Raw genomic sequence first — 18,181 nt, forward strand, 5'->3', positions numbered from 1 at the left:
ACATTAATTCACTTGCTAAAAATGTTGTGTATCAAAAAACATTTAGATTCTACTTGCGTGTGCAAAAAGGGCAATAAATAAATAACACCAGAAAGATAATGAAAACTCAATGAGGTTGAAAAGCAGGCAGGCCACTCTTAGCAGATGCTTTACCACAATTGTTTGTCTCAGTTTTGCATTCAAACAATGTCTTTCAGTAAAAGCTCAAGGACGAACGATAAAAGACTCCCCTTCATAAACACATGCGATCTGTTTTGTGCTTTAAACCTATAATAAAAGCAGAGACACGTTTTCCTTTTTGCCTTGTTTTCCCTAATTCTAGACGGGCACCAGCTTCCATGTTTTTGACCAAGGCAGATTTGCTAAGGAGGTTTTGCCCAAATACTTCAAACACAATAACATGGCAAGCTTTGTACGCCAGCTCAACATGTGTAAGTATTAGCCTGTGCTGACAAACATCCCAAATCTATCACAGACACTCCAGATTGAAAGACTGTTTGTGTTAACCTCTCACATCTCTCTCAGACGGCTTCAGGAAGGTGGTGAATATTGAGCAGAGTGGGCTGGTGAAGCCAGAAAGAGATGACACCGAGTTCCAGCACCTCTATTTCCTCCAGGGCCATGAGCATCTGCTTGAGCACATTAAGCGCAAGGTGAGACGTCTCATCTTTAAGTGATTCTCACTTTTGTTTTATTCGCTCTCATCCTCTGAGTCAGAGGCTCTGACACACACACACACACACACACACACACACACACACACACACACACACACACACACACACACACACACAGAGGAGAAGGCTGAAGGTTTGTTTACCCAATACTGCATGATAGTTTATGTCTTTGTGTATTCACAGGTGTCAATAGTGAAAAGTGAAGAGACCAAAGTGCGGCAGGAGGACTTAAGTAAGCTGTTGTATGAGGTGCAGGTGTTACGCAGCCAACAAGAGAACATGGAGATGCAGATGCAGGATATGAAACAGTAAGACGTTTAACACACATACCCAGTTAATCCCATGGCATCACTGCCTATCCTCACTCTTAGTGATAAAACAATTGAACCCCAAACAACAGCTTGACTTTTCACCTCTATTATCCCTATAACTTTTCACCTACTTCTGTAGTCGACTCATTCATTGGCTCCTCTGTATTGTGAATCTCAGTGGTTTGGTGTTTTGTTTAAGCTGCCTCAATAGAACATTCAGTAGCTCACCTGACAGGTGGAGTGCAGCGGTCTGACCAGATGCCCATATTCATTAGTAGTGACTGAATAATCAGCAGTGTTGGGAAGGTTACTTTGGAAATTTAATAGGTTACAGATTACAAGTTACCCTATTTAAAATGTAATAAGTAGCCTAGTGTAACTATTTCAATTACTTTATCGATTACATTATCTTTTCAACTGTTTTCAAACATTTAAACCAGGCAGGGTTAACCTTACAGTAGTACTCAACACTGATTACTGATTACAAAATCCTCCATCACTTGAATTAAGATTATAATAATTTAATTTTAAAGCACAGCCACCACAAAATCAGACTTTAGCACCTCTTTTTACTTTGAGATCGTTCTGAGGTCAAATACAGATTTAAAATCATAGCAAGAAATAGCAGCTATGATACTGTTTTTTTTTTTTCTAAATCAAATCTTTGCATAACTACACTGTAAAAAAGAATTGTTGGTTTAACTTAAAAAAGTAAGTTACGAGTTCATTGAAATTAAAAATTTGAGTTAATACAATGAAGGCGATTGGTTTAATCAACAGAAACTCAACATATTATGTTATCTGAACCACATTAATTACTAAAATTGATTTGATAAAAGAAAAAATGTGATAACAAATGTGATAAAAAAATAAAGCATATACATAAACTCAAATAGGACATTTTTTTAATAAGCATGTTTCCTGTTATGTGTCCTAAACTCCAGAAACATTGGTGTCTCATATTTTAGAGCAGTCAATGCAATTTGGGAAAGAAATCCATTAACCAAATTAATATCTTTTTACAGAAAATATTCAGATGTAACCCCATTTGTAATCGTTAACATTTTCATAAGTAACTGTAATTTAAAGGGTTAGTACACCCAAAAATGACATTTCTGTCATTAATTACTCACCCTCGTGTAGTTCCACACCCATAAGACCTTCGTTCATCTTTGGAACACGAATTAAGATATTTTTGATGAAATCCGAGAGGTTTTTTATCTTCCATACAAAGCAATGTAATTAATTTCATTCAAGGTCCAGAAAAGTAGTAAAAACATCGTTAAATTTCATTAAAAATATCATAATTTGTGTTCTGAAGATGAACAGACTTACGGGTTTGGCACGACATGAGGGTGAGTAATTAATGACAGAAATTTCATTTTTGGGTGGACTAACCCTTTAATTACACATTTTTTTCTCAGTAACTGTAACTGATTACAGTTATATTTATTTTGTAATTAAATTACATGTAATCCGTTACATGTAACTAGTTACTCCCCAACATTGTATATCAGTAGTTCTCAAATATTTTCAGGTGGCGGACCACATCAACAGTAAAACAAAATGCAGACCACCTTACACTCGAATCTGGGTGAAATCAACAAATACTTCCTCAAAACAATTACCTACCATTTCAGTAGTGTACAAATTATCCCTAGTTTATAGCCTATAATGTTCTATACAGCCTATAATCAATCTATCTATCTATCTATCTATCTATCTATCTATCTATCTATCTATCTATCTATCTATCTATCCTGTAGGCAGAATGATGTTCTGTGGAGGGAGGTGGTGTCACTGAGGCAGAATCACACACAGCAGCAGAAAGTCATGAACAAGGTAAGAAATACAGCTCATGCCCACAATGGCTGTTATTGGAATAGATGCTGTTGTGCTGATTTAGTGACTGAGTAATGCTTTATCACTCTCTGTTTCTCTGTTCTATTAATAGCTGATTCAGTTCCTGTTCAGCCAGATGCAGTCCAACACTCCTAGCACTGTGGGAATGAAGAGAAAGCTGTGAGTGTACCTATTCATCTGTAACACACACTTCAACACAAACACTAATCTGAAGCACTTGATTTTGTATCCACACACACACACACACACACACACACCCAAAAAGAGCAAACAGAAAATAGCAATCAACAGCCTGATGCTCCAACACAAACACAGTAGAGGGAACGGCCAACTCAGCTGGAAACAGTCAGCTGATACAATTCACTGCCCTCGCTGGGATGAATGGACCTGAATGCTGAGTCAGACCTCCTGAGCTCTTGCCCTCACACACGCACCCACAAACACCTGAACTGTAGCGCATGACCCTCTACCCTCTATTAAAAGGTGCATCGTCAGCTAGTGTGACGCATGAGAACAAATTGGGTAAGAGGGACCGCAAGAGCCAGAGCTTGTTACCTCGCTGTAACTTTTAAGTGGGTTACTAATAACAACATTGTTCCAACTTTTCTCACCACTAGGGTGCAATAAAATTTCAGTTCTCAACAATAGTCATAAGGTGTTTGACACTTAAACCCTTATTGATGATAATGTGGCTTCTTTCATTTATATGCTGCATATTTCCTTCTCCTCAGTCCTCTCATGCTGGATGATGGCTGCTCCACCCCTCCTGCCTCCAAATTCAGCCATAGCCACTCCATGGAGTCCTTGCAAGAATCTTTCTATATCCAGTCGGTGAGAAAGCTTTCATATTAAAGATTGAAGAGATCTGACAGAGAAGATTTTTCTCACTGTATCATGCCTCGTACAACTGGTGTTTTGATGGCTTTCTCAATCAATAAAATATGACAAACACAGAATCTCTTTCATGTTCTACCAGCCATCCACAGAAAGTGCATCCTGCTCCACTAGCAGTGCGATGACAGGAGGGCCAATCATTTCTGATGTCACTGAAATTTCACAGTCCACCACCATGGCATTACAAATGCAGGCAGAGGAATCAAGGTGAGTGGATTGACCTTCGGGGTTAAAGGATAGTTCACCCATACATTCAAATTGTACCAAATATTCATGTTGTTTTGACTTGGACTATGGACACAGTCACACGAACATCCTTTAAAATATCTTCTTTTGTGTTCCACACAAGTAAGTAAGTCATACAGGTTTGGAACAATATATTAGGCTGAAAAAACAATGTAAACTATCCATTTAGTCACTTTGTTTAGTGAATTTGGATAAACAAATCAAAAGTAGGGCTGTAACCTTAATCAAATCGCGATATCGACTAGTGTCTGTGAATATTAAACCACAAAAAGGCTGCTTTTTAAATATGAATTCTCTTTCTTCTGCGTGAATGAGGCGCAATATCGTCTATATGGGCCTACTCAAGTTTGTGTGACGCTCATGGTGTTTTCAGGCACTGTTGCCGTCTCACTATATGAGGACACTCCACATGAACTTCATCACCAGAGCTGCTCATTTCGTTTAATGAAACTATCATCAAAACACAACCTGTCAAACTCAAAGATCTTCACTACAACCCGCCAAAATTATAACAGAAATATATTAAGCAACTACTATACAGTAGAATGTAGGCTATAATAATAATAATAATAATATAACATTTTTTTTTTTTTAGAAATATCACATAATATCATAATTATTTTTTCATTAAACAGTAAACGTCTGTCTTGCAGTGCAGCATCAATAGTGTAATACTTAGTTTATAATAAGAACATAGTCACTTAAATAGTCAGGCCTAGCATTAATTTAGTTACTCAAATGTAAGACAACATAAAAAAGGCGCATCCCTCAGTGTTCCTCCTCGACCATCAGTTTTCACACTTTGGTGTAAAAGAAAAGCGTCAACACAGTGTAAATTAAGGATTTATTATGCACTTTAGTTAGATTAATTGAACAAAATGGGAGTTTTCACAAGTGTGCCATTGCACTGACTGACAGCTTCAGTCAGTGATTATAAAGGGAGGGAGAGCGTGGTGCTCGCTTTCTGTGTATTTTGTTCACAAGAAAAGTTATTGTTTTTCATGAGACTTTGTGAGTACTTCATACTTGACCTTGAAAAAAATTATTTTTAAACCCAGTGATTTTATAATGTTTATTATTTATTCAAAAGCGAAACGTGTGGAAAAAATATTACAGAAAATGGCTAATATGAGCCAATAAACAGGGTTACCAGGTTTTCACAATAAAACCTGCCCAATTGCTACTCAAAACTAGCCCAAAACTAACCCAAACCAATCGGGGGTAAAAATTACCCCCAGTAAAAATTGCATTCTGGGGGGTAAAATCTGCGTTTTTGGCGGGGTTTCGCCTGGTAAAATTCGCATTCCAGGGGCTAAATATCATGTTATTTGAGGTCGCTTCAACCTGCGGACATGAAAAACAACCCGTGGCAACAGTGTAAAAGTAGCCCAATTCCGCAGGAAAACCGCGGACTTGGCAACACTGCCAATAAATGCTCCTCTGCTGCCATCTACAGGTTATAGTGGTAATTAATGTCTTTTTTATTTTTAAATAAACATGTTTTCTATCAAATGTTGTATTTCCTACATCCTGAAACGTTCGGTTTTACAAATGGGGACAGTCTCAGAAGGGTGAACAAATCATGTTTTTGGTCATCACATTAAAAATAACATTTGAAATGGTGGAAAAATGTTGCGTGTGCGTGTCCAATTACAGACACCGTTACACACCATTAAAAAGTCAACCATTGATGGTTTTGTGTTGATGTACAGTGAGTACAGAATGATAGCTAACAGTTCACTGGAAATGCCCAAGCTGGCTTATTGAAAACCATAACCGTAACCAGGCATATGGTCAACTATAAAACAAATTGTAATAGACAACAGAATTTCTGGGCGCTAGTTTTCCTTGGAATCAATATGTGATCTGTTTGTTTAGGGAAAAGTGTTTAATGCTGATTAAGGAAGAGCCGGTGAGTCCTGGAGTGCAGGGGCGAGGAGATGGTGTACCACTCGGCTCCTGTGAGGTGTGCGCTGAACCCCCCGTCCTCCCTGTTGCCATGGTTCAGTCCGTCCTAGAGGGCCGAGGATCTAATTTGGGAGAGAGAAGGGCCAAAAGACCCATGCTGGAGAGGTATACTATATCATCCATGTCCAAGCAATAAAATGTCTACAACTTGGAACATTTAAGACTATTGTTTTACACAGACAAAGCACCACTCACATTTCATTTTTTCTTGTGTGTGTATATGTTAAAGACCAGAGATTCCTGATAATGTGGAGAATGTTGACATGAGCCTGGAGGAGTTGCAGCTGCTTCTGAGGAGTCACCAGCAGAGCATGGAAAGCAGTGCTGCAGCAATGGATGTAAGTATGAATCTATACATGGCGAGAGAGCAAATCCACTGTTTACACACATACAAGAGAATAAGAGGATCATATAAATGACCTTAACATTCACACCCCAATTAACCAATAACCTCTACTCTCTCTCACAGCCCTTCACATTTAGCCTGCCTTTGAATGAGTGGAACTTCACAGAAATGGACCCAAACCTGAAATCAGTGAGTTTACTGTTATTTGTAAACAATCAGCTGCATAATGGCTCAAAAAGTGACATTTTTCAAATTGATAACTGGATGATCAAAGACCCATTGTATGGACTATTTATTTGTGCATTTGCAGGAGCTGGCTAATGCCCTCATCCCCGCTGCTGTGTCCCAGTACATGTTTCAGGGTCAGGAGGGAGAGACGTACCAAACCGCTGGCTATGAGGAGCAGTGAAGACCTAATATGACAGCCAGCACAGATCCCTCCTGAAAGACAAGCAGGTACGGCCTGAAGATCCTTATGATATTCAAATCTATTGTCTAAATAGTTTGATGCTAATCTATACCTCACACTTACGGTTGTCTTGTTTATTGTTTCTCTAAGAGGGATCCATTTGAAAGCATGACACTTGGATTGCATATTATTCCAACATCAGAAGAGAAGGCTCAAATTTATCTCTCTAGTAGATGTGGAGGTGATATATCAAGTAAACTTATGCTGACCAGCCCTTCATGAAGATTCACTTAGTAGGCCATTGGTGGAAGGTGGATTTTTACGAATCATTTGGAGCAATTCAACTCTTTGGAGATGGAATATTTACAATAACCCCTTCTCAAAGCCTATAAGGAGTTCAGGCTACATCAAGATCATTTTGAAGAAATTTTCCCATGATAAAATTGCATCCTATGGAAACTTCTAATCCCAAGGAAAGGCAATATCAAGCATTTCCTTCCCAACGACCACAACACATGTGAACTGTATGCAGTATAACACAAATCATTGTGGCCAGAGTTTGAATGCACTTTAGTCTGTGTGTTGGAGTTTCTGCTTTGTGGAGCTGTGATTTCATTTTCCCTAAAACTTAACTGTAAAAAAAATAATATATTTTGTTCAAATTGACTATAATGAAGCACATACTTGTATTTCAATATATATTTAAAGGCATATAAAAGTACTGGTTTAATCATATTATGTATGTATTAATGTGAGAGGTCTAGGGGTTAAAAATCAGACCTCACAGAAAGAAAACTGAAATAATGCACTGCTTTTTGCACAATTTAGTGTATTTTTCTCAGTAATATTCTGGAACATATTCTTAAGACATCAAGTATCTTTGTTTCAATTTATCTTTTAGTTGATCGACTAGCCTTGCAGAATTTATAGTTGTCTTTGATACGCTTATGATATATTGTGTGATATTTGCCCTCATTTGATACAAATGTATTGACCACATTGGTTGAATTCTTAATTAAGTAGCTAAAGATGACTGAAACAGCAACTGTTAATGCCTTTGAGATGAGCACTATACTTATGTAATATATCTATATTTTAATTATTATTATACACTGTATCTAATTTGACGTTTTCAGTTGACTGTTTTTTTTAAACCCAACAACAAAATTAGAGACTAACAATGACAGTGCCTTAGGCTCTAGATAAGAATGTGTTTATTGTTCCTGCCAAACCTCATGTAATGAGGGCAAATGAACACACGACATTCGATAACATTTCAGAGACCATAATGCACTTTGTTATTACAGGGCAGCCATATAGCAATGCAAAATACCCTAGATCTCTTACAAATGCGTTGAATTATTAAGTGCAATACTGTTGCATTGATTTATATGATTTTCCTAAAAAGCAATCTTGCTGCATTGATTTGTATGATTTCTCAAGGATGCAACATCTAATGATGACTTAGATGGGAACTATGATGGAATAAAAGAAATTGCACTAAGGGTGATAACTGTATTAGAAATAGCTTTTATTCAGTGTTAGTTTATACTCTTATTTTTTCACTACTCCTTAAACTCCACTACTCATAAAATGGTTTATTTTGAGAAGGGTGCTTTTTCACATAGGTTGCAAGTCTTTTACTGTATATATTTTTTTCATAATGTGGTTAATTGCACTGGTAAAAAAAAAAAAAAAATGAATGTAGATTAACAGAGCAAGACACAAAAGCAAGAAAGGAAACCAATGTTGCATATTAATTCTGGATGTAGTCTGTTCCTGACTCCCACCAGCATATTGTTAAAAATATGTACACACGAAAATTGTAAAACAATAAACGTATTTTAAAAGCACGAAGGATATCTCATTTTAATTTTAGTATAAACGAATGAAGAGATCACATTAAAATTATATAGTATGTAAATTAAAATATCTATTTGTCTGTTGTACTACTGTTTTATAAAAGGGTGATAAGGGTATTATAAATAGATTTTATTCAGTGTTGGTTTCGTTATTCCTTACCACAAATCAATGGTTTAACTAAAAGGTTTATTTTGAGAAGGTTAAATGTTTTTCCATCATGTAATTACTTAACGGTACGCAACGGTAAATAAATGAATGAATGAATGTAGATTAAACGAGCAAGTAAAAAGAAAGATAGTTTAGTGGTAAAAAAAAAACAAAAAAAAAACATAAAAACAACATAAAAAAAAATATAATATTTATTAGCCTAGCTGACGTATGACAAGAAGAAGACATGCCGTAAAGCAAAACGCACGGTCGTAACACAGGAAGTAGCCCGATGTCCCGGATGTGCTTCCACAACAGAGTGCCGTATTACGGTATTCATCGAGCGCCAAGGCTGTGCAATTCAATCCTACCAATATCGTAATCAACACTAAAAAAATAAGTGATTAGTGCAAAGATTAAGAAGCGACTATATTATTCGTCATACGATGTCAGTTGTACCTCCGAATCGATCATCTACCGGTTGGCCTCGTGGAGTAAATCAGTTCGGTAATAAATACATTAGCCAGCCGGCTAAACCGCTCACCCTGGAGAGAACAATCAACCTGTGAGTAGAATTCACCACTGCAAACGATGTGCAATTACTTTAATTTCATAACTAATGCCCAGCGATCCCGGTGGTGCATTATAGCCTCTTTTTGAAAGAGCATTAACGTTTAAAAATGGCAAAGCAACGTAGCTCCGTCCTGCCTACTGCTGTTTGGATGCATAAACAATACACTGGGTGCGTCTAAATCAGCTCCCTAGCTCAGTAGTCAGGGCACTGATAAGGGAGTCGGCCATTTTAAGGGGGTTCTCAATCGCAAAATCCTTCCAGTGCACTGAAACGTTAACGTTAGCTCCCTAAAAAGTCCAACAGTGCACACTGAAAACCAGGGAGCATCAATGCTCACTATGTTCCCTTAACGAAAGTTTAGAAGCGCGAAACATAAATTACGTGAGCCAACTCACTACACATAATGACACGCGATAGATTTTTTTTTTTTTTCCCAAAATGCAAACCATCATTTACCTTTTATTGATTTCTGCATTAACATACATCGCTAGACAGGTAATGAACATAAACCTAACATTTATAATTTATTTGTGGCTGAAATATTGCCCCTATCTGTTACAAGCAAAGTATTTATCATAATGTACTTTAAATAACATTAAAAAATAATGTCAGAAAAATATAATTTCTGCTGTTGTTCATTAATACCAGTAGTGAGATGTTGTCATGTCGCTGGAAATAGTCATCAGTGTCTCAATGTGTAGTGTAGTGTCCTTACCAGTGCACGAACTCATGTACACTATATACTGATTTACGACCTAGGAACCTAATTGAGACACACCCACATCTACTGATTTTGATTTCATGTATTGCCCAAATTTATGTACGGTTATATTGACATACATACATGCATGCATATATAGTGATAATACAAAATGAATGGCATTCAAGACATCTGTTTTTGTTGTATTTCATGTGCGGTAGTTGGTACTGTTTTCTTACTGTTTTATTTGTGGGGTTGAACAACTAATCGGGGTTCACATCCTTCAACACGGGCACCTATTGTTGTTGCAGTTGTTGTGGTTCTGTATCCTGTTTCTTTTCCGAATGTGATGATGAAATTTGTGTCACGTGCGCTGAAGTATACTTTGGGATTCTGCAGCTGATGCAAATAATCTCAAATGGCAGAAATCAGCTGATCAATTGTTCTGGTTTGATAAATTTTTACATTTCTATAATGGTCCTGTATTTCTGTCCTGTGTGTTGATCCCCCTGTGGATCAATAACATTCTATGATACCCTCATTTAAATTATGTAACTCCTGAATGTTATGATGATTGTTTTTCGCAGATACCCACTAACAAATTACACATTCGGCACCAAGGAGCCGCTCTATGAGAAGGACAGCTCGGTAGCCGCACGCTTTCAGCGGATGCGGGAGGAGTTTGAGAAAATCGGGATGCGGCGGACTGTGGAGGGGGTTCTGATCGTGCACGAGCACAGACTCCCTCACGTGCTGCTTCTGCAGCTGGGAACCACCTTCTTCAAACTGTAAGTGGCCACTGCTTCAGTGGAGTTTGTGTGGATGTAATCAATTCAAATAGGTGCTGTTTCAGTGATTAAACTTGTCAACAGGAACTTACCCTTACATATACATGATTTGTTTTTCATTTTTGTTAATTTTTTAAAAAATTAACACAATATTGTGTTTTTGCAGTCCTGGTGGAGAGTTGAACCCTGGAGAAGATGAGGTGGAGGGGTTGAAACGACTGATGACAGAGGTAGCATTGCTTTTCTGACTGTATTTAATATGGTAATAATTGATGCCATTTACAGGTTTTTTTTAACTACAATCTGTCCACTTTAGAGCTAAAAGATCCACCAAGACAAAACACTTGCTATCAGAGGCCTTGTTTCTCCTTGTATTAAGATGCATTTGGGTCGATCAGATCACAAGTAGACGAGGGAGACACATTCCCGTTTACACCTAGTATTTTAATCCATCTCCTTTGTCCACTTTTAACCACGTCTGTCCTGATTTTTTTCAAGGGGAGGGTCTATGGGCGGGTAAATGTATGGGTTTTTTCAGATCATTCGATCTAATGGACGAAATAAGCTTGCGCAATTTACATATGTATGCTCATGAAGACGACTGAAAAACATACGGAGGACAGCAGCTTTAGTTTCTGAACTAATAGCTACAAGATCACGCTGAATGCAGTGAGTGCGTGTTAGAAATCAGGAAAGGGTGAGAGAACAGTGCTTGATACGTTTTTCATCTTCAAACCAAACTTGGGTCTTCCATCTGGCTAGTGCGTTTTCCATAATGTTTACGCGTGAGGTCAGTAGGCGGAGAGTAGGCGGTCTTTTGTGGCTCTTTCTAACGCATTTAACCACATGAGCGTTTACACTACGAAAGCAATCTGGTTGATTGCGCTTTTCGACTACCTCTGGAAGCGGTCAAAAGTGGACAAGCTCAAAATGTTTTAGATCTTTTTTACACCTGCATTTAGCATTGTCCTCTTGTGATTGGATTGGCGAAAATGTATCTTAATACCAGGTGTAAATGGTCAGAGAACTGTACCATCTTGTATGACATCAAATGCCATATTATGTAATAAAACTAGTGAAATAGATTTAAAATACATTGCAGAATAATTCCTAAATTTCTTGTCAAGATTTTGGGGCGTCAGGATGGAGTAAAGCAGGACTGGGTCATTGATGACTGTATTGGGAACTGGTGGAGACCAAACTTTGAGCCGCCTCAGGTGGTAACTACTCCGTTCCTTTTTCCTCAGACAAACACGCACTGGATCACTAACACTATAAATTGTTTTGTTCTCTTTCAAGCTCACTAAGATTTGCTTCATGTCTCGTTTCTTTCCATAGTACCCCTATATTCCAGCACACATCACTAAACCTAAAGAACATAAGAAGCTTTTTCTAGTACAGCTGCAAGAGAAAGGTAGGGTGAAATATGTTTTGGTTACTCAATGGACCTTGTGTAAAATGTAATTATACATCTTAACTTGTGTGTCGTGTGTCTTTAGCATTATTTGCTGTGCCAAAGAACTATAAGCTGGTGGCCGCCCCCTTGTTTGAGCTTTATGATAATGCTCCTGGCTACGGCCCGATTATATCCAGTCTTCCACAGCTACTGAGCAGGTGAGATATTACTTCTAATATGAGACTGATCGGATGGGTTATGAAAGCATCTAGTAAATGAGCTTCACATCATTTAAACAATATTGATAAATGGTGTCTAATTAAATGAACTCTTTCCCCGTCATTGACGGAATTTTCCGTCATTTATGAGACAATGCTTCTCCACCATTGCTGGAGTTTTCTGGCTTTCCATGTTTTCATTGTTATACTTTAGGGGGTCGCTATTACGCATCTTCTGAAAGAGTACAGAATTTCCTGATCAAAACACAGGCAAAGCAATAGCAGAAAAAAGCGATAACATATGTTAGCAGATGCATATGTAAAATAACGCGATCATCAGTCATTACTAGCAGTGTGTCGAGATCTCGTGCCACGAGATCTCACGAGATTAAAATGTGACGAGATTTCTTGTCAAGGTGAAAAGCTGACTCACGATATTGCTATGATGGATTGTGAGGTCAAATTAGGATAGAATTTGCCACCGCAACATTTACATTACACCTCCACTGTCGTCTTGCTTTTTATATAAATAAAAACCATTTAATTCAGTTGGATATTGGTCACTTCAATTCCATCCAGCTCATCCAACACAAGCTGCAAAATCGTACATAGTGCAGCAAGGAACCAGAGTCCACTGTTCATGTGACGAGATGACTGACAAGACCATGGCAGAGGATTCGTTGCACAACAGAGCCTATAAGCGTCTGACAAATGCTCCCGGATGCATGCAGATATCTCCCAATATGAAGGCTATCTTAGGCTGGGCTGTGTAGTTGTAACAATCTCTTAACTTTGTATCATGCTTGAAGACAAATTTGGTCTCTATTTTATGACTTTGATTATTGTTTGCACTTAATAAGACTAAGAGAAAACTGTTATTTTTATTTAAACTATTTATTTCTACGATCAATTTGCGGAAAGGAGTTCAGTTAGGAGGTCAAAAGTTGTAGAAGCTCATAAATCATGTACAGTTCTAGGTCTGAAGAGACTCATGCAGGATATAAAATCATACAGGAGAGAAGCCAGTCAGTTGAGTTTGTGGCAAAGCCTTTTACAGTGCTTGAGTATTGTTGTCTTTTACTGCATAGGATAATTCATACAGAGAAACTAAACTGAAATGACATTCATTACAAGATGATTGGTTAAAACATTTCAAACCTGCAGATCATTTTTCCAGTCATGAATTTTGTCATTGAGGATTTCTTAAAAATACTGTGGAAAAATTTTGTTTCGTTCTCGTGTCTCGTCTTGTGAGCTAACTGTCTCGTCAGACATTGCACATCATATAAATCAAAACTGCCTAATGTTACCGAATGAAATGTCAACCCAGGACGTGGTATAGGACTGTGCTTTGGCAGTATAGATGGACTCAATCTACTCCATCTATGTTTTCATCATCGTTCTGAATCTGATCCAAACGTAGTCTTTGACAAAAACACAATTTTTTATTTATTTATTTTTTTTTAGCTTTTTGTTCAAAATGTTGCTTTTTTTTATGAAACTTAACACATTCAAGTGATGACAAAAAAAGAATGCATGAAGCTAGAATAAAATGTTTTTTGTTGTTTAAAAGCAGAGGCTCTGTTCTTTCTTTCAAAAATGCTGGTAGTGGCAGGGAAAGAGTTAATGTTTGTAAATCCTTATTTTCATTGACTTGCTCAAACTATCCATTCTCTTGCACAGGTTTAACTTCATCTACAACTGAGAAGCATAAGGTTTTGTCTTGACTGTGGGCTGTCTCTGTGAGCGCAGTCTGATGGGAAGGGACGGGTGACGGATAAAGTGCTGGTGTTTCGATGATGCCGAGGTTTTACATTGCGAGACATTACATTGTGTAGAAATGTGTGCATTTTTTTTTTTTCTCCTTTGTGGATACATTGCAGGTCTTTATTATTGAACGTTGTCATCAAGTAAATACATTTTTATGTTTGACTAAGTGATGAATACAATGTCTATAGAAAAAATGTTTCAGTGACTTTTTTTTAACCTTGTATATTTGTCAGTGATTTTTATAATAAATTGTTCTCTTGGAGATTATGCAGGTTTCCTTTGTTTTATATATTAATTGTTGTTGTGTTTAATGTGTATGAAGGAAAATTTACATTTTTGGCATTAACAAACTGATGTGCTATATGGAAAATTATAGTACAGTATGTGGTGTTATCAATAAAATCACTGATGAGTAAAATATTCAAATTATATATTTGATGTTAAATGTTATGTAAAAATACATTAAGCTCCTTTAATGGTGAAGTGTGTTTTTATTTATTTTATTTTATTCATTTTTTTTTAGCTTTATTTGACCCAAAACAATTATAATTTCAAAACGGTCATATAATCAATAGTTTTAGCCCATTTACACACTCTCTTTGACCCTAGGAACTAAACAGGCTGTTAAATCTGTGTTTAAATGGAGAGCCACATTTGTTATACCCCACAGCCAGGAACAGCACAAGGTTTTGACATTTCCCTTTAAATGTCATTATTTATTTGTGTTTTCTACAGTCTTTTTGTTTTTCTTTGTTTTTATTGAATGTAAATTTAAATTGAGTTGTCATGAAATTTTCAATCACGTTTTCATATTCATATTTGTTTGTACAGTAACTACTGATCTTTTATCCTATGATATACTGTCATATTGCTAATAACTTATTTATGAAAGTGCTACTAAAACCTTTGCTTGTGGCTATAATATGTGATCTTTGTTTGTTTCCAGCTATAGGGGAGTATGCCATTTGGCATATGTTGTTTTGTGGGAGGGGTTGTCTCAGTAACTCATGTATTTTGTTTCTAACATTAGAGATTCAAAATATTTGATCATGATGGAGCTCAATGTAAGCTTAAATTCAGTGTCTAACAGCACTGCTGTGGGTTCAGAACAGATTGCTCCTGCTGTAATTCTGGGTTTGTGCTGTTTGGTGGGTTTGCCAAGCAATATCGCAGTAATCATCAGCATTGCTCGTGAATGGAACAAACATTTGAGCTTTACCTTAAATCTAATGGTAAACCTTGCTGTCTCTGATGCTTTGACACTTTGCTTGGCTCCTGTGGTGCTGTGTGGAATACTGTTTGGATGGAAACTCGGCCTTTGGTCTTGTAGGATCTTATTCTTCTTGGGTCACTGGAGTCTGTATGTTGGTGTCCTGACGGTCACCTCCATGAGTGTGCACCGCTATCACAATGTCATCAAGTCCAGAGTCACTAACAGGATGATACTGCACAGACTGGAGAGACGGCACAGGCACCTTCAGCTGATTGGCATCTGGATTCTAGCCTTTGTTTTTGCCCTACCGATATTTTTCACTCAAGGACTCAAAGACAAGGATGGATTGCAGAGATGTCAGAGGGCAATGGAGTCACAGTCTGTAGTAGTGACTGTTTTGCTTCTTGAGATCCTGTTGGGCTTTGTCATCCCATTTTTGATCATGTTAACATGTTATCTCTGGTTGCACAAAGGTTTGAGGCAAAAAGCCAAGAGCTCCAATCTAACTAGAGCTCCACAGGACCAGGAACCCAGAAATCAGGGGCCAAAGGTTAAGACTTACAAGAAGAGACTTATGGTCAGCATCGTTGTGGCTTTTGTTCTGTTTTGGACTCCTGTGCACATCATCAATGTGATTGATATAGTTACTACTCTGACTAAAACCTCTCATCCAGATGTTCATTCCCAACTGAAGTCCTTCCGTAGGGTTTATGGTGATACAAGCAAGACTCTGGCTTTGCTGAACTGCTGTCTGGATCCTTTTCTCTATGCCGTTTCTTCAAAAAATATTTTAAAATATATCAGGAATAAGTAATTCAAAATTTCTGATATGACTTTTTAAAGATTCCCTGGTTCCTCATTGCTGTTCTTGTGTGGTTTGCAGTAGATGAACACATGCTGTTGATGGAGCAACAATATGCAGAATCAGAAAGAGCTTTATTGCCAGGTATGTTTATACACACAAGAAGGAATTTGTTTTGGTGACAGAAGCTCCATAGCCCAAACAGAATGACAGTGACAAGACACAGATTATAAAAAGAATAAAAATAGAAAATGTACATAGGAAATAACTATATACAAAAAAATATTTTTAAAAAATACATAATATAACAATAGACTGTATATTTGTGTACAGGTAGGTTATGTACAAATGCAAGGAAATGCATGGGTATTAAAAAAAAAGTAATGTGTGTTAAACAAATAGTGTTGTATATTGCACGTTTATTGCCAAGTTAACTGTTCATGAGATGGATTGCCTGAGGGAAGAAACTGTTCCTATGCTTGGCCATTCTGGTGTTCAGTGCTCTGTAGCGCCTTCACAGTACTCTTGTTTGTGATATTGCTTAAAGTTCACCCAAAAATGAAACCTTTGTCATCATTTGTCATTTACGAGTTTATTTTTTTAGCTGAACACAAAAGATATCATTTTGAAGAAAGGCGGTAACCAAACAGTTGCTGGCAGCCATTGACTTCTATAGTATTTTTTTCCTTTCATTCTATTAAAGTAATATATCTTCTTTTGTGTTCAGCCAAAGACTATAGATACAGAAATACGGATCACTCTTATTATTTATCTATCTTTTTTTATAGTCTATGATCGCAACGTGCAATAGAGTACCTCAGGGATGATGTGTTTTTGTAGGCCAACCCGGAAGTTAGCAGCACACGGGTTCATTCGATCGAAAGCCAATGCATTTTTCCCATAGACTTTTGGAAAATCGCAAAAAATAAGCTCTGTGTTTAACAAAGGGTTATGACACTTACACATTTTGTCTATCAAGATAATCTTTACAAGTTAACACAACATTTATACATTTTGAAGCCTAAATAAAGTCGTCAGATATAAAAAGCTAACAGTAGGCTATAAACGGACTACAGCACACCTTGGTCGCGGATCAACGTCACCACCACCAAACTTCCTCAAACTTTTTTTAAAAAACAACTTTATTTAAAAACATGCTCGCTGATTATGATCTGCACTGTGTATGAATACTTATCCACTTTTTCATGAGAAATGCTGTCCAAATGTCCTGTTTGTCATGATGACATCTAAAGTCCCCGCCAAAGGAAGTAGTCCCTTTTAGCAATTTGTTAGCAACTGCTGTTTTTAAGACACAATAAAGGTTTAAAAAATCTCAAGCGGTTATAACTGGTGTGTTTTATGTCATAGATCAAAACGTGAAAATGTTTAGAGGCTTTGTTAACCACAGACCGTATTTCAGGCGATTTAGCAAAAACCCATTCAAAAAACCCATTGACTTCGGGGCGATGGAACCGGAAGTCCTAAAATGCTAACTCGCTTCTGGGTTTTGCCTACAAAAACACGTCATCCCTAATATGGCGAATACGTCCCGCCTTCTAAGTAAAAGAGCCAATCGCTGATCAATAAAGTCATTGCGTCACTGCAGCTGCCGTTAGAAGCTCTGGTTCCCATGGATTTCATATTTGAAATCACCAATGAAATCTGACAACAACTGTCTCATAAATTTTGTTTCTAAATGCTCGAATCATGACAGAAAACAGTATTATTCAGGCTGGATCAAGCTAATGCGCACGCGCAGTCCTAAATGCGCGTCTCTTGTGCATCATTTCGGAGGCGCGCGTTTGAGGGTATGCATTGACATCACTTTCCCGCCGGAATAAGCTCCCTCAGCTGGACTGTGTGGCAAAAGAACCTGCTGCATGACTGGATTTAACAGGGGAAACTGCGAAAACGCGAGTAAAACAAACGATTACACTAAAGGTTGGGCTAGAAAGTGTACCTTATAACATGTTAAAGAAACCTAATCCGTGGATAT

General features: G+C 37.4%; 2 protein-coding genes across 5 annotated transcripts in view; both read left to right on the forward strand.

Annotated features, from left to right (window-relative positions):
- Window positions 1-8,567, forward strand: part of hsf4 (heat shock transcription factor 4) — a 31,600-nt gene extending 23,033 nt beyond the window's left edge. For both annotated transcript variants that reach the window (XM_051869505.1, XM_051869504.1), the window contains 12 exons: window positions 323-431; window positions 526-653; window positions 861-985; window positions 2,755-2,830; window positions 2,943-3,010; window positions 3,583-3,682; window positions 3,828-3,952; window positions 5,870-6,064; window positions 6,189-6,297; window positions 6,429-6,494; window positions 6,616-6,761; window positions 6,865-8,567. In XM_051869505.1, coding sequence (XP_051725465.1) covers window positions 323-431; window positions 526-653; window positions 861-985; window positions 2,755-2,830; window positions 2,943-3,010; window positions 3,583-3,682; window positions 3,828-3,952; window positions 5,870-6,064; window positions 6,189-6,297; window positions 6,429-6,494; window positions 6,616-6,714 — 1,200 coding nt within the window. In that variant the 3' untranslated portion in view covers window positions 6,715-6,761; window positions 6,865-8,567. The remainder of the gene's footprint in view (window positions 1-322; window positions 432-525; window positions 654-860; window positions 986-2,754; window positions 2,831-2,942; window positions 3,011-3,582; window positions 3,683-3,827; window positions 3,953-5,869; window positions 6,065-6,188; window positions 6,298-6,428; window positions 6,495-6,615; window positions 6,762-6,864) is intronic.
- A 407-nt stretch (window positions 8,568-8,974) lies between these two features.
- On the forward strand, window positions 8,975-16,749 carry nudt21 (nudix hydrolase 21). 3 transcript variants are annotated; one of them, XM_051869511.1, is made up of 7 exons: window positions 8,975-9,289; window positions 10,586-10,786; window positions 10,953-11,016; window positions 11,914-12,006; window positions 12,125-12,200; window positions 12,286-12,400; window positions 14,084-14,437. In XM_051869511.1, the coding sequence occupies exons 1-7, from the start codon at window positions 9,171-9,173 to the stop codon at window positions 14,103-14,105; spliced, it is 690 nt and encodes a 229-aa protein (XP_051725471.1). In that variant the 5' UTR covers window positions 8,975-9,170; the 3' UTR covers window positions 14,106-14,437. The 3 variants fall into 3 exon arrangements, with proteins under 3 accessions (XP_051725471.1, XP_051725472.1, XP_051725470.1); XM_051869512.1 differs by having other exon boundaries at window positions 8,977-9,289; window positions 11,914-12,003; XM_051869510.1 differs by lacking the exon at window positions 8,975-9,289 and having other exon boundaries at window positions 10,768-10,786; window positions 14,084-16,749.
- Window positions 16,750-18,181: the final 1,432 nt, after the last annotated feature.

This window comes from Ctenopharyngodon idella, chromosome 18 (genome assembly GCF_019924925.1).
Source record: "Ctenopharyngodon idella isolate HZGC_01 chromosome 18, HZGC01, whole genome shotgun sequence".
NCBI classification, from domain to species: Eukaryota; Metazoa; Chordata; class Actinopteri; order Cypriniformes; family Xenocyprididae; genus Ctenopharyngodon; species Ctenopharyngodon idella.

Excerpts from the sequence above, each read along its gene's own strand:
- nudt21 (XM_051869510.1), top strand. The coding sequence starts at position 15,178 with ATGTATTTTGTTTCTAACATTAGAGATTCAAAATATTTGATCATGATG.